We start from the raw sequence: 15,396 nt of genomic DNA, 5'->3' as shown, positions 1-15,396 counted from the left end.
GGCCAGCAGCGGAGGCTCTCAGCCCCATGGCTACTGGTCCACTGCAGACCCCAACCAGGAGAGACTTTCCTCCTGCCCCGGCAACGGCCCAGCCAATGGGAATCCACTACACTTCCAACTCCCAGTTTACTCCAATGGACTGTTTACAACACGCCCCCCCCCCCCCCACCGCCCCAACTTTATAAATGAGCCTTCACTGGACCGCCCCGTGGTTTGACTGTAGTTTCAGCTTGGTGGTAGGGCTCCTGTCTCCAACAAACCCATTTTTGCCTGTAAAATAACCGGCGGCGTTATGTTTGACAAAGTGTAGCCGAGCAGACCCTGGAGAGGACAGAGGAGTGGGAGGTGGGGGCCCTGCAGGGCCTGGAGATGTGGCCGGCCTCCTACACGCTCAGCAGGGAGGCGTCTCTCAGCTCCCAGCCCTACTAAGTCAGAATCTGCATTGTAGCCCTCCCTTCCCCAAAATGGAGACACAGTGCATGTTAGCATCATCCCCGTGACTCCGTCGCTCTTATCAGCTCATGTTCTGGAGGTGACACTGAGGGGAGAAATGAACGCACCCACCCGCTGGTCCCCCAGGAGCCGTGTAGAAGCCAGAATCCCCATGGGAGAGTTCCCAGCTGCAGGGAAAGGATTGAGAATGGCTCTCTTGGGACCAGAAGAAATTGGGTCCATCTGTAGAAATGGAGGGGTCACGGCTGAAGGTTCAGGAATAAAGACAGTGATTGTTTCAAGCTCATCTTTGGTTCTTTTAGAATATCCTGAATTTATTATTGTAGTTTCCCAGGAAGATCTCTATGCAGAGATTTACCCTACGTCTTAAAAAATGGAAAAATTTAAACATCAATGACAGTGGCAGCTTTGGGTTGAAATGCACAATATGTCTGCAGTCCTCCAGTGGCTTCCAAAAGTGACCACTTAAATTATCTTGGGGGCACCTGGGTGGCTCAGTGGATTAAGTCCAACTTCACCTCAGGTCATGATCTCTCTGTTCGTGGGTTCAAGCCCCGCGTCAGGCTCTGTGCTGGCGACTCTAAGCCTGGAGTCTGCTTCAGATTCTGTCTCCGTCTCTCTTGCTCTCTCTGCCCCTCCCCCACTCACACGTTGTCTCTCAAAAATGAATAAACGTTTTATACATATGGATATTATATATATATATATATATATATATATATATATATATATATATATTACATATAAACTCTTGGACACCTGTTAGTTTGCAAAATAATAGATTAAGGGAAAGTATAATAAAGAACTTATCCAGGCGGCTCACGTGGACTGAATCCAGGATAACAATTAGGTATTTTTAACGGGAGAATTCCAGCTAGTACCTGAAAGAGTCCTGCTATCCCCACTCAGCAAGGATTTAATGCATGGAGACACTGTGCATCCGAGGCAGCGCGCGCCTGCAGCAGAAAACAGACATCCCCGTGGCTGCCCTCGCCCCAAACCGACCCGGGGAGCCTTTCCAACCAAGCTCAACTTGCAGGAAATGCGGAAGGCGGAGCCCCGAGGGGGCTCCCATCCGGATCCCGAGTCAAACACCACGAAAAGACGACTTGAAATGTGAACGTGGGTTATTCGCCATCAAGGAGCTGCTCCCAGGAGTGCGGACAATAACGAAGTCTGGAGTCTGACTCTCTATCGGCCGCGAGCCGCGCCCGACCCGGGTGCCACAGCCCGGCCCAGCTGGGTAGGGGGTGCTTCCCGCCCTGGGGTCCGGGACCCCGAGCCCAGGGCAGCAGCAGCTGCCCAGGCGGCGGGACACGCTACTACGTCGACTCACGCAGACAACAACCAGCGCACTCGCGGGAGAGGGGCCGGGGCGGGCGGGCGGTGCGCAGGCGCGGCCCCGCCCACCGGCGCGCTCACGGGAGTCTGGGCCGGGGCGGACGCGTTGTGCGCAGGCGCGAAGCACGCTCGTTGCGCTCAGGCCTCCGCGGTCGCTGGCCCCTGCGACCCACTGTCCCCGCGCAGTCATGGCGGCGGTCAGGGCTCTGGTGGCGCCCAGGCTGGTGGCGGCCTCCGCGTTCGCGCCGCTCCATGCACTCGCCCCGCGCGCGGCCCTACACAGCTCCGCGCCGCGGCCCCGGGCTAGGGTCGCGCTGGTAAGCGGACTTCGGCGGGCGGGCATGGGGCGGGGCTACCGCCAGAGGTCACGGCCGCTTCCCATCCAGTTCCGCCCGAGGTCGGGCCCTCCTCACCCCCCCACCCCCGAGGTCGGGCCCTCCTCACCCGTCCCCCCCGAGGCCCGCCCCTCTTAGCCCCTCCCCTCCCCCTCCCAAGGTCGGGCCCTCCTCACCCCCACCCCCTCGCAGCACCCCCACCCCCCGGGCCGTCCCCCAGCCCTCCTTCACCTCTGCCCGCGGCGGTTCTTATGGTCCTCACCGCCACCCCACCGAGGCCCGCCCCCTACCTCTCTCCTTGCAAGTCCCTTCTTCACGCCCCTCCCCCTGGCCGGCTGCCTCCAGGTGGAGTCCCCCTTGACACCCCCCCCCCCCCACCGTCCCGCGCTGTCCCGCAGGTGCTGTCTGGATGCGGAGTCTACGACGGGACTGAGCTCCACGAGGCCTCAGCGTAAGCCCTGAAGGACCCTCTGCCTTTTCCTGAGCCATTTGGAGAAATGTTTGATTAGAAAGGCAGAGGAAACGAGCCACCAGGCAGCCACCAGGCACGGGGAGGCACAAAGCGGGAGCCAGAGATAAGTTCTCTAAGTGCCACCTACTGTAGCGTTGTCGCTCAGAGACAACCATGTAATACATCTCGTGTTTAAAACCCATGGTTAACTTTTATTTTTATTTAAAAAAAAAAAAATTTAACGTTTATTTATTTTTGAGTCAGAGAGAGACAGAGTATGAATGGGGGAGGGTCAGAGAGAGAGAGACACAGAATCTGAAACAGGCTCCAGGCTCTGAGCTGTCAGCACAGAGCCTGATGCGGGGCTCGAACTCACAGACTGCAAGATCATGACCTGAGCTAAAGTCGGACGCTTAGCCGACTGAGCCACCCAGGCGCCCCACCCATGGTTAACTTTGAGGTCAGATTGCATCATCATGACTCTAGGGCGATGAACGCCTGGGTGGCTCAGTTGGTTAAGCGTCCGACTTCAGCTCAGGTTATGTCCTCGTGGTTCGTGGGTTTGAGCCCTCCCTCTGGCTCTGTGCTGACAGCTCGGAGCCTGGAGCCTGCTTCCGATTCTGTGTCTCCCTCTCTCTCTCTGCCCCTCCCCTGCTCACGGTTTGTGTGCATCTCAAGAAATAAATAAACATTAAAAAGTTTTTAAAAGAAGGCTGTGAGGCACGAGGCACTTTCAGCTGTGGACAGTGTTTTTGATGTAACCTGTCAGATGTTAGTAGCGTGTGGCTTTTTATTAAAGGCTTCTGTGAGCAGGACTGGTAGATGTCAGATCTGGAGTCGGTGGGCAGGGAGAGTTAGGTCATGGTTGGGGAACCTCTGCCTCCCAAGTGCAGGGCCCAAGCGTACCCAGAGGAGCCTGAGGCCCCTCCCCATCCTGCACCTGCCTGCATGTGCGGGTGTGGGCACTGGACATGGAGTGGTCTTTGGAGTGGGCAGAGCTGGCAGGCGGCAGAGGGCCAGGAGAGCTTCCAGAGCGGGGCTCGGAGCAGGGGCACGAGAAAGCAAGCGGGCTGCGTGAAACCTCCGGGGTGTGGGCAGGGAGCCCTGTGTGGAGAACCCTGCAGGTTACAAGGACGAGAGCCTGAGTCCCAGGGTGGTTCTACCGGGTCACCCACCTCATGTCTCCTCCTCTGAAAGGGGGACAGTGAGAGCCCCGTGTCTGGGACAGATTTGGACTTGTGCCTGGCACACAGCAGCCCTCAGGGAGACCTGCGTATCTCTCTCCCAGCCCTGTGACTATCATGGGAGAGGCGGGAGAGAGCGAGTGTCGTGACCGGAAGCCCCCCTCAAACCCTTGAGGGCTGCGTTGATTGGCCTGTGGGAGGAAGACCGCCCTGAAGCAGCCTGGGGTCCAGGCTGGGACACCAGTCGAATCACCCGTCCCTGCACCCCGGTTTGTAAAGGGAGCCTGGGGACTAGCCGGGCTCTGCAGGCTAGTTCAGGGACAGCGAATCTGGATTGTGGCCGTTTGGGTCATCGGCAGGCCAGCTACAACTTTTTGTAAAGCAAGTAGGATATTAAGGTGCACGAGAGACTTCTGCAGGGCGCTCTGCAAAAACCCTGCTTGTAGAAACACGCTAAGAGGTAAAGCTGGGTTGGGCATGTTTCAGTTCTGTGTGATTTTTTCCATGCAGGGTACTGGTTCACTTGAGTCGTGGCGGGGCTGAGGTCCAGATCTTTGCTCCTGACGTCCCTCAGATGCACGTGATTGACCACACCAAGGGGCAGCCTTCTGAGAGCGAGACCAGGTGTGATCCTGCTCCTCCGTCCTGGAATGTGGGCACGGGCCTGGTACAAACGCCCCGAGAGCCGGCATGCTGGGTGGCTTTGTCCTGGGGGGGACCCTGCCTGTGCTCTGAGTTCTGAACTCAGTCATTCAGAGCCCCTGTCCTCAGGCTGTCCTGTGGTCGTGCTGTTGTTATCTTTTAATGCCTACCAAAACACGGAAAGGATAGAAAATTCCGGCTAAGTTCCTCCTGTCTTTGTTTTGACCCACTTCTACTTTTTTTTTTTTTTTTTGTACTATTTATACCCTAGGTGGGGCTTGAATTCACAACTCTGAGATCAAGAGTCATCCCCCCACCTTTGTTTTGGTCAAGGCTGTGCCTCCCAGCTGGGTCTCGTGCCGTGTTCACCTGTTTGGGCCCCAGATCTCTGATCTGGTTCGAAACGGTGTTTCTGTCACTGAGGCCTGTGCGGTCTTTGTGCTCTCAGAGCCTTCCTTCTCCTCCAGTCTTGCTCCAGTGCAGGGACGGCCACACTTGCCCGCCGGCTTCACACAGGGGGCGCTCTTTCTCCTGGGAGCTGGTGTCAGCCGCCCCCCCCCCCCCCTTCCTTTTCTGCCTGGGACACTGGTCCTGGTTGCAAGGCCTGGGGGAGCACGCAACGGCGCCTACTGTGGCTGATGCCGGCTTCACACAGGGGGCGCTCTTTCTCCTGGGAGCTGGTGTCAGCCGCCCCCCCCCCCCCCTCCTTTTCTGCCTGGGACACTGGTCCTGGTTGCAAGGCCTGGGGGAGCACGGCACGGCGCCTACTGTGGCTGACCCTGGTTTCCTTCGCTTACCTGTGCGGCACCTTGGCCTTCCCCTGCTCTGTCCTGTCTTTCATCCGCCCCCAGTTCTGAGCACTCCAGATGCTCCAAATGGCCGTGCCGCCTTCTCTAGGTCCTGACCTTGAGTGCAAGTGCTGGTGCGCTTCCCTGGCCCGAGTACATGTTTTCTTGTCCTGTGGTAGTGTTCCCCCTCACCCCCACCCCCCACCCCCCCCCCCCCCCGCCCCGTTTTGTAGTCTGCAGGCTAAAGTTTGCTTCAGGCCTCTTTTGTGTTCTTTCCCAGGAACGTTCTGACGGAGTCTGCAAGGATCGCCCGCGGCAAGATCACCGACCTGGCCCGGCTCAGCGCGGCGGATCACGATGCTGCCATCTTCCCTGGAGGCTTCGGAGCCGCCAAAAACCTGTGCGTGTGGGGTCTCTGGGGTGTTCGCTTTTCACCTGTAGCGAAGCCGGGGACGGAGACGGGGTGGGGACGCGAGCAGCCGTTGGGGAGCTCAGGTTCCAAAGGGCTGCACGGAGCTGCTCTGTGACAGGGAACCGGCGTAGCTTGGGGCTTAGGTCAACAGTTAGCCAGACGTGCTTTTTCCTGTCACTTCTCCCAGAATGCTCCTGGGCTGCTGCTGCGGGGGTGGGGGGCGGGGGGGGTTGGGGCTTTCTCTGATCTAACCCTGTGCCGTGCCGGTCTCCGTGTCCGTGTGAAGCTGCTGTTCCGGTGGGCCGTTCAGATGCTGGTCCCAAGTGGAAAGGTTTTGCTCTCTGGTTGTCACCCTGGTAACTAGATCTGCAGCCGGGAGGGCTCGCTCTGGCCTGACGTCCTGTGGGTTTTAGATCCTCTTTCTGTGCGCGTCCCGGAAGCTCTCTGCGCACTGGCCTCGCCATCCAGCACATCCGTTCCGAGGCAGCTCTGCCACAGCCGTCGTGGGTGGGAAGCCGGAGGGGGGGGAGGGCGGGGGGGGTGCAGGTGCCTTGGGTCCTCGTGCTCACTGCCTCCCTCGCCCTGTTGGCTTGGCTGGCCAGTGCCACCCCCCCCCCCGCCGCGGTGCAGCAGCTCCCTGGCTGCCTCTGTGGGTGCCCCGCAGCCAGACGTCAGGTTCCCTGATGTGTACGCTGACCCCTGGCGGCTCCCCTCTGCCTGCAGACATCTGAACAGCTTTCGTCCACATCCCAGCCCTGCGTTCCCAGCCCCTCGTGGCAGTGCCTCCCGCTCCTGTCCACTTTGTCTTCCAAAAACCAGCCTTTCAGGCGACTGCCACCTTCACACACCTCTCGGCAGTAGGTGGCAGAGTTGCTGGCTGGACTTCCTCTTCTGCCAGACCGAGGTTTTTTCGTCGGGAGGACGAGCCTTATCTGTGACCCTTAGCTCCTCCCTGAGGATGAGGGCACATTGGGGGTCTGTCGGGGTTGTGTCCCCGGCACAATTGACCACCCACGCTCGGTTAACTACAAACAGACACAAGGCGCGCTGGGCTGTCGGTGGGTCCGTGTCTGTGTGCCCGTGTCTGTGCGCTCAAGGAAGCAGTGGCCTTGGGTCAGTGCTGTTGTCTGAACCCACTTCCCTGGGGAAAGCTGTGGCTTATGGTCGCTTGCCCGTTTTTCCCAACCTTTCTAGAAGTCAGGCAGGCTCCCGTGTCCTTGGTCTCCGAGGCTGCGGCTGCTGTGGTTGTTGGTTGTGCAGTGTGCACGCGGAAGGCTAGTTCGCTGGGGATGCGAGTTCACAGCGGGAACCGGGTTCCTCTCCTGTGGGGCCTCAGGCTCCTGCCCGGCCATGTTTCCTCCGCCAGAGGTTCATACGCGTGGTCGTGTTAAACTAATGAGGTGGAGGTGTCTTAAGCTCAGTGATTTGTACTTTGTGTTTTCCGCCAACGGGGTGGCTTGTCGGTGGCCCTCTAACCACCTCACAGCCACACACGCAGATCCCTTTGGGTAGACGACCCAGCTCTGACGGACACCCGTGTTTCCAGTTCCCCTTTTGTCTTGAAAGCTGTTTGGAGGTACAGTTGACACGTGTTTAAAGAGTAAAGTTGAGGGGCGTCTGGGTGGCTCAGTCGGTTGAGCGTCCGACTTCGGCTCAGGTTGTGGTCTCGCAGTTCATGAGTTCGAGCCCCGTGTCGGGCTCTGTGCTGACAAACAGCTCAGAGCCTGGAGCCTGCTTCAGATTCTGTATCTCTCTCTCTCCCCCTCCCTTGCTCATGCTCCGCTTGTCTCTCAAAAATAAACAAATGTTAAAAAAAAATTAAAAAAAAAAAAAGTGGGGCGCCTGGGTGGCTCAGTCGGTTGAGCGTCCGACTTCAGCTCAGGTCACGATCTCGCAGTCCGTGAGTTCGAGCCCCGCGTCGGGCTCTGTGCTGACAGCTCAGAGCCTGGAGCCTGCTTTGGATTCTGTGTCTCCCTCTCTCTCTGCCCCTCCCCTGCTCACGCTCTCTCTCTGTCTCAAAAATAAATAAAAACCTTAAAAAAAAAAAGTAAAGTTGGCTGCGTTTGGACATGCACGCACCCCAAGGATGCAGCAGCCCCTCAGGTGGCACACCTCCCTCACGCCCACCGTTGTCCGGTCCCGGGGCTGTGACGCTGCCGTGGACCTCCCAGGACGGAGGAGCCGCGTGTGCAGAGCGGACAGCCCAGAGACGGGGCTCGTGGCAGGGAGCGTGTCCTTTGGGATTCGGTGGGTGTGACCAGTTGCCTCCCAGAGCAGTGTGGGTGCACACCCACCAGCTGTAGGAGGGGGGCCACGCCGGACGCCTCCGCGGTCATCGCCGCAGTGACAGAAGCCGTGTGTCATCTCACCTGCGCTTCTCGCCTGGTCAGTGGGGGGCCTGCTGGCTTTAGGTCCACGGCCTGCGCACCTGTCACCTTCGGTTCGCTGTGGCATCTGCTGCCCTCCTCCGCTGCCGTTTTTGCTTCTTTCTGACATAAAGTTAGAAAAAAACACGTACGTGTAATTGTACAAAACACACGACACACACGTGAACTGCTTGTCGCGGGTGCTGGGGAGGGAGCAGAGCCACACGTAACGTCTGCGGGGTAGGGTTGGAGGCGCCCCAGGCTGGTGGACACCAAACTGTGAGAGGCCTCTTCTCGTGCTAGGAGCACCTTCGCCGTGGACGGGAAAGACTGCAGAGTCCACAAAGACGTGGAGCGCGTCCTGAAGGAGTTCCACGAGGCTGGCAAGCCTATCGGGTACGTAGGGGTGGGGAGTGCAGGGCTGCACCGTCCTGAAAGCCTGTTTTCGCTGAGGGGTTCACAGGGCGTCCTAGGCACCTTCCAGCTCGGAAAATTCTGTAGTTGTGTGCTTAGGTCAGTATCACTTGGTGACTTCACAGGAAAGAGAGCTTCTAGGAGGTTCCCCAGTCAGTCCTTCCCTGACCGCCAGCCTTTTCCAGTGCTCATTCTCCTCTCCTGACCTCTGCCTCCTGTCCTCGCTCCGGGCAGGCTGGAGCCAGTCACACACGAGCACCGTTCCCCAGCACCTTCCTCTGGGCCTGCACGCTCATTGCGTGCTTGGGTCTTTCACACTTGTCTGCACACCCAAACTCACCGGACCTTGCTCTTGTCGAGGTCCGAGTTCCTGGGTCCTGGCAGGGGGTGAGGCCGGCCACACCTGCCACCAGGAGCACGATGGTGCCCCCCTGTTGCCAGATCTGAGCCCCTGAGACTCGGCTTCCACGGACGCCTGGCCCCTGCTCTGACGAAGGTCGGTGTTTGTCCGTGTCAGTGCGCCGGAGCGTGCAGAGTGCGCGGCTTCGGGTCTGCTGGTTGGAGAGACTCCCTCGGGAGCTCTGCGGTGAGAGATGCAGTGAAGACAGCTCATTGTGGTATAGACGGGAGCACTCCAGATCCCCTCTGACATCTGTGTGAACAGGGCTGTGTTAGAGCCCTCCCACCTGGATGGGATACAGCGCCTGGCAAGGACAGTCCCCGCCCAGTCACTCTGCGGGGAGCCCCCTCCTCACGAACAGGGCCGGCCTCGGGTCTGCAGGTCGGGAGCATGTCTGCTCGCACGGTGCCTTCTCAGTCCCGGGCCTGCTCGGAAGAGACAGACAGCAGGTGACGGCCGTGCTCCACGCCTCTCTCCCCCAGAATGCTGTCACTGGAGCGGCACCCACTTCTGTGGGCCGAGCGCTAAGGGGGACCCTAGCGCCCTGCTTGTCATGAGCACAGGTGGAAGCAAGGGGTCCCGGTGGCTCGGCCGCCTGTGTGTATGTCCTCTGACCTCCGTGCAGGAACGGTCCCGGCAGGGGCTTCTGTCCGGAGCACGTGGCTTTGGCTTGCTTCGGTGTCCACAGCCCAAGACCAGCACGGCCGGCCACACAGACAGCCCCACTTGAGGGCCGATGCCGCTGGGTGTCTGTGCAGGCTCACGACACAAGACACTCTGGAGACACTAGGTCCAGGGACTGTGTCAACTTGGTGGCTGGGGGAAATTTCTGTCCGGGGTTTCTAAGTAGGCGGGTTAGCTGTGGGGTTTGAAGCACTGTGTAAGTTTGTTTTGACGACACTTTTTCGTGGCTTGTTAGGATACCTCCTACGTGGGGCCTTTACAGGCCGCGCAGGAGAACCAGCTGGGTGCTGTGGAAGATGAGCCAGAGGAGAGGCCTGTGTGGGAACACGGCGGCCCAGAGAGGTCTGGGCGGCGGCTGGAAGGGTTGTGGACCCCGGGTGAGGGGAGGGCGGTCCCCGACAGCCACACGCTGGGGCGGCCCGGCCCACAGCCGCTATGGTGGATGGCCCGTGTGCCCCCTGAGGGCGCGCTGACACGGGCAGGGCGCCGGTGTGATGTCTGGTGCCCAGAGGTCTGGTGTGGCTGAACCACCGTGCTCGGGAGCGACTGGTCGGGAGTGCCTCCTGACCGCGGCCCGTAGGGGAGTGAGCGGAAGCTCGTGTCACCTGCGACACCCCTCGCCCCGTTGGCCACGGCCGCCCCAGGCGGCCCGGCTTCCACCTCTCAGCTGCCAGGCCCTCTGGCTAGTGTTGGCACTCATCCTCGAGGTCAGGGAGGTTTGCGTGCCTTGCTGCGCCCCCTGGCCTGGCGTCCACTCGTGTGGTCCCGAGCTGACCCTGTCCTTCACTCTTCAGCTTGTGCTGCATCGCTCCCGTTCTCGCAGCCAAAGTGCTCCGCGGCGTCGAGGTCACCGTGGGCCACGAGCAGGAGGAAGGCGGCAAGTGGCCCTACGCGGGGACCGCAGAGGCCATCAAAGCCCTGGGCGCCAAGCACTGTGTGAAGGGAGTGACCATATCCTTTCTGGCAGCCAGGGTGGCGGTGGCGGTGGCTCCGGGGACCCCTCCTCTGGCTCTTGAACCGGGAGCTGCACTGCCGGGGGCACCTGGGAGCACATGCGTGACACGTGTAGGGTCCGATGCCGGCACGTGTCCCTCCCTGGCCGTGTTTCCAAGTCGGCCTGGTGGATGCGGGCTGGGTTCGGCACACCCCAGGCACACAGGGCCACCTGGTCAGGCGAGCGGTCGGCCTCGGGCTCGACGGGGATGGCTTTCTGGGTGGGAGGCTGGGAGCTGCCTGCCAGTGAGGGGAGTGAGCTTGCGCCCCACGGTGGGGTGGAGGCTGCCCGTGGATGGGAGCAGTACCGGGGGGTTTCCTGGCTTTGGTGGAAGTTCCCTGGTGGTGTGGACAGGAGCCAGCCCGGTGGCCTCATTTGTCCCTGATCCTCCTGCGGGTGCCCGAGCATTGTGCACACAGAGCCTCAGGCCAGGGCCGACCACGACCCAGGTCCACACCTGGACCCAGACCCAAGGAACAGAGCAGCACGGTGTCCCGGAAGGTGCCGGAGACAACACCGTGACCCTGGGTGTCTGTCTCGAAGGTGCTTTTCTCTCCTTGGAGGGCTGTTTGGCTTACAGACAGTTTCGGTTAAGTGCCCACCTCCCTCCTGCGCAGAGTGGCCGGCCCACCCAGCAGCTGTGTGGGTGGAGCTGGCCCGGGGCCTTTGCAGTAGGTCCAGGAGGGCACCTTATAGGGAGGGGGCAGGGCCAGTCCCATCAGCGCTTGGCGTCTGCCCGACCAGGGCGAGAGCTCGGCTTGTGTCGGGGGAGGGTCCTGGGTCGGACTGGCCTCTTGTGGCGGATGCTCGCAGCGGCTCTCTGTTCAGGTTTCTCAGACGAGGTTGCTGTGGGGCCGGCGCTCCTGGGTGCGCAGCCCAGGTCTGCGGGCGGGCCTGGGTCCCGTGGGGCCTGCCACCGTGAGGGGTCCGAGGAAACCGGCGCTGGGCTCACCGAGGTCGGGACGCGTGTGCTCTGGTTACGGGGTGTGAGTGGCACGGGACGTGGACCCTGGCCGCGGGGACTGCGGCAGGAAGGATCCCCCATTTGGAGCTCCATCGAGAAGGGCGGCGGAGCACACTCTGGGGGTGGGCGGGGGCGGGGGTCAGGGTGGCGCTTCACGCCCGCCACCCGTGTGTCCTTGCCGGGTGACCGTTTTCCGTAACTTCCGTGCACGAAGCTCACGTGGACCAGAAGAACAAGGTGGTCACGACCCCGGCCTTCATGTGCGAGACGGCGCTCCACCACATCCACGACGGGATCGGGGCCATGGTGAAGAAGGTGCTAGAACTCTGTGGGAAGTGACAGCGCCGTGAGCCCCGCCTCCTCCACCAGGTGGAGCTAGTGGCCTGGCTTCCCGTGCTGCCTGCTGTGTGGCAGGAATTCGATTCTCTGCTTGCATCTATGGGTGCTTTCTGTCTGAAGAGGAATCCTTGGCTGGGGTCGGCGGACGGCGTTCCTTCCGCTCGGTGGAGGCAGGCAGGGCCCGCGCTGAGCCTGCGGCTGGTACCTGCTTGGTGCCTGCGGGCGCAGGGGCGGCTGACATCCTCCTGTGACAGAGATTAAAATGGGACCTGCTCTTTCAGGGGAAGAATTGGGGCACGACATCCCACACTCTTAGGTTTGGCCGGCTGTAGGGTCCTTGGTGTCTGGGGGGGAAGAATTTTTAAGTTGGTGGGTCTGGTAATTAGGAAACCACGTCACTGAACTTCTTGGTGATTGAGAACTCTGTAACTTGGAGTAATGCGTTCAGAAATGACACGGGGGCTTCATTTGAGGCCGGGGGAGTTTGCTTTCCCAAATGGACGCTGGGACGGCCGCGTGTTGGGCCTCCTGAAGCTGGCACGCGGGAGCCCAAACCAGGGCTCTAGCTTTCCAGAGAGGGGGGGAGGGTGTGGCAGCCGGTCTGTGTGGTCGGCCTGCTGGGCGGAGACCGTCGGGTTGGTCCCAGGCCACGAGCAACAAACCGGGCAAGAATTCGGTGTCGGATGTACAGAGCAGGGGCAATAAAGCATCTTGTAGCCGCACTAGCCGGTGTCTGTCGTGCGTGTGCTTCTGTTTTGGGGAGAAACGTCGAGGGCGGCATCTGGGTGCAGGGCAGGCTCCACCCCCTGTGGCACATCCCTCCTTCTGTCCGCCTCCCGTGACCCCCGGGAGGGTGTCCCCGCACGCAGCTGCCATTGCGTCCGTCTGTGCCTCATTTGCTTTTGAGAAAGCTGCGGGGGTCGGCATAGCGGGCCGTTGAGTGTGGTGCAGCCGACGCCGAACTGTGTGGGTGCTGGCCTGGGAACGGGGCACCGAGGCACAGGCCCCCCACGCCACCCTTCAGCACCCTCTGCTGCCGTGAGAGGTAAGTGACAATGAGCCTTGTGGTTTTCCGGGCTTGGAGGGGAGCACGGAGAGCAGGGCCTGTGGACAGGGCAGTAATGCCTGATCGCGTGCTCCCCGGTCCCCCCGCTCGCCTGGTGTCTGTGCCAGCCGGCCGCGACGTTTCCGGCCCTTCCTCCGTGGGCACTCCATTCTCTGCGGCCTGACCTTCCCCCGCTGAAGCAGGAGCCCCCTCGGCACACCCACTGGCACCAGCCTCGCTGGCCGGGATGGTCCTTGCCCTGTGCGCTGTCCCGGGGCCCGTCAGGGGTCAGGTCACGGACGACCACCTCTCTCTTAAGAAACTTGTCTGTGGAAACACTTGTTCCCTGTACACCTGTGCACGTTGGGGGGGGGGGGGGGGGCTGGATCACCAGCGTGTGGCTCACAGAGTTATCACAAGGCGAACACAGCTGTGGAACCAGAGGACCCGTCCCTGCCACACACACACACACCCCACCCCCCCGCCCGCCACCAGGGATGGTGCACGTCTTGGCTCTGTGTACAGGCTTTTCCCTGTGGAAATGTTCCCAAATGGGCTTCTCCACTGGGGCTTTCCCATGTCGCCCGAGCGCTGCCTTCACGAATGTCCTTGTCGGTGTTTTGGCGCGTGTCGCGGCCCCGGCTGTTGCCACATCCAGGGGTGAGGCCGCCGGGTTGCAGGGATGTTTCGAGCTTGGCTTTAGTGGGGAGGGTCCATGTGGCGCTGGGGCCTGGCCGGCCTCCTCTGTGTCCTCCCCGCCACCTGGTGGGCATGGATGGCGTGGCCCTTGGTTTTTTTCTGGTGTCTCCTTGACGTCCGCTGAGGCCCATCGCCTTTTGTCTATTTCTCGGCCTTCTGACGATCTGGTTTGGTGAAGCACGTGGTTAGGTTTCTCATTGAAGCTACTCGTGCGTTGTGGTTACACGTCCTCCGTGGGTACGTAGGCTGCACGTGTCTACTCCCTTTTCTTCCTCAAGGGGCCGTGACGAGCAGCCCCTCCCAGTGCTTGTGCAGGCCCGTCCCCCGCCCTCCCCGGTGTGTGGGGTTGTCTTGAACTTCGCTCCCCAGGTCAGGAAGGCGTCTTCCCGCTCCCTGTTGTCTCTCTCCGCCCGTATGTCAGTGGTCTGTCTGGAGGCCGCGTTTACGAATTCACCTGCTCTGCGGGCCGTGCACGGTGGCCCGGGAGCAGTCCCCACGTGGCCACGGCGCCCCCGGGAGCTGGGCCCTGCGCGGGGGTCGCCGCTGGCACCACCTGGAGCCCCCTCCCGCCTCCGCCTGCTCGGGGGTCTCCCCACGGGGCTCGGGTGACGTCAGGTGGTGCGGGACCCAGAGCCCGTGCTCAAGAAGTGGCAGGCTGGCTGGCTGTCACCTCCTCTCGCTGTGCTTCCCCGGAGGGGCCCTAGAAGGGGCGGGGAGAACGTGAGGGATGGTCCCCACGGAAGTGCTTGTGTGATGGCGTAGCGTTCGCACAGTTCTGCGTGCTGGCCGTCGCCGTCCATCCTGTCCCTTTTCAAAGAGGCGAAGTATCTGCTCTCCCAGTTCAGAAGGACACGCGCGCCTTTCCTCCTAAAATCCCGCCGCCGCGATGCGTGCGGTGACCGCCAGCGTGTGTGGCTTCCACATGCCAGAACCCGGCGGCACTCGCACCCGCTCACTTAATCCTTGCGGCAGCCGTGGGAGGGGGCCCGGATTGCCCCACGCTGAAAGGTCAGGCGGAAGGACCCGCGTTGGAGCCCGTGCTCTGGAAGTAAACCCCAAGCGTCGGGAAAGCCCGGAGAGTAGCCCAACGGACTGGAACCAAGGGGGTGCGGCCATCTCTTCATTGACGATGAACGAGTGCCTCCTGCGTGGCAGGCACTGTCCCGGGGGTGGGGGGACAGGTGAATGCGAGGTGGCTGGCCGTGTGTGAACAACGTTCCAGATGGAACCCCGGAACCTACGGCCAGAGAGTTAATTCAAGGGCGGCGCCGGCGTGGGGCGGCAGAGGGTACGGGTGACGTGGCTGGTGTCCGCGACAGGGCAGTTCCGGTGCCCAGAAGGCCCTTGACACAGAGGACAGGCTGAGGAGGATGCCCGTGGCTTGGGCCCTGCCCCCACGGGGCCTCTCTTCACCTGTCCTGTCCCCTCCACCCAGAAAGCCCAGCGCCCCTGGCCCCTCGGCTCCTTGCTTTAACATCAGCCCCCAGAAGGCGTCCCACACCCCCTGGCCCGCTGTTGTGAGCTCGTGCTCTGTATCTACGCGTTACAGGTTTCTCATCTGCCCTCTGCATGGGCCAGGGGTTCCGGGAAGGAAGACACCAGCCTCATACGTGTACCGGGAGCCCCAAGGAGGGTAGGCTCGGCCTGAATGTACCGGTGGATGCCCGCCCTCAGCCCAGCTCCAGGGCCCCCTTCCTCACCCCTCCCCACCTCTGAGCGACACCTGCTTTTCCTGCATTTCTTCTGCAAGGCTTCCCTTGGTAGCACTGTTTGCTCGGTACTGACTTTTCTAGAGCAATTTTAGGTTCACAGCGAAATTGACAAGGGCTCCCTTACACCTGCTGCTCTCAGATATGCATAGACCCCCCCCCCCCCATTATCACTG

The 15,396-nt window shown here is 61.2% G+C and overlaps 1 protein-coding gene across 1 annotated transcript; it reads left to right on the top strand.

The window, feature by feature from the left end:
- Positions 1-1,901: 1,901 nt before the first annotated feature.
- Positions 1,902-12,511, top strand: GATD3 (glutamine amidotransferase class 1 domain containing 3). The gene is made up of 7 exons (XM_019432708.2): positions 1,902-2,111; positions 2,528-2,580; positions 4,275-4,388; positions 5,475-5,594; positions 8,276-8,368; positions 10,265-10,421; positions 11,639-12,511. The coding sequence occupies exons 1-7, from the start codon at positions 1,983-1,985 to the stop codon at positions 11,765-11,767; spliced, it is 795 nt and encodes a 264-aa protein (XP_019288253.2). The 5' UTR covers positions 1,902-1,982; the 3' UTR covers positions 11,768-12,511.
- The last annotated feature ends 2,885 nt before the right edge of the window (positions 12,512-15,396 follow it).

The sequence above is a fragment of the Panthera pardus genome, unplaced genomic scaffold (genome assembly GCF_024362965.1).
Source record: "Panthera pardus isolate Hobbes unplaced genomic scaffold, ASM2436296v1 HiC_scaffold_16, whole genome shotgun sequence".
Lineage (NCBI taxonomy): Eukaryota > Metazoa > Chordata > Mammalia > Carnivora > Felidae > Panthera > Panthera pardus.
The sequence above is the reverse complement of the archived record's forward strand: the minus strand, read 5'-3'. Positions and strand labels throughout refer to the sequence as shown.

Coding starts and splice junctions, on each gene's coding strand:
- GATD3 (XM_019432708.2), top strand. CDS start 1,983: ATGGCGGCGGTCAGGGCTCTGGTGGCGCCCAGGCTGGTGGCGGCCTCC. Junction 2,112..2,527: donor CCCGGGCTAGGGTCGCGCTG/GTAAGCGGACTT, acceptor GCTGTCCCGCAG/GTGCTGTCTGGATGCGGAGT. Junction 5,595..8,275: donor TTCGGAGCCGCCAAAAACCT/GTGCGTGTGGGG, acceptor TTCTCGTGCTAG/GAGCACCTTCGCCGTGGACG.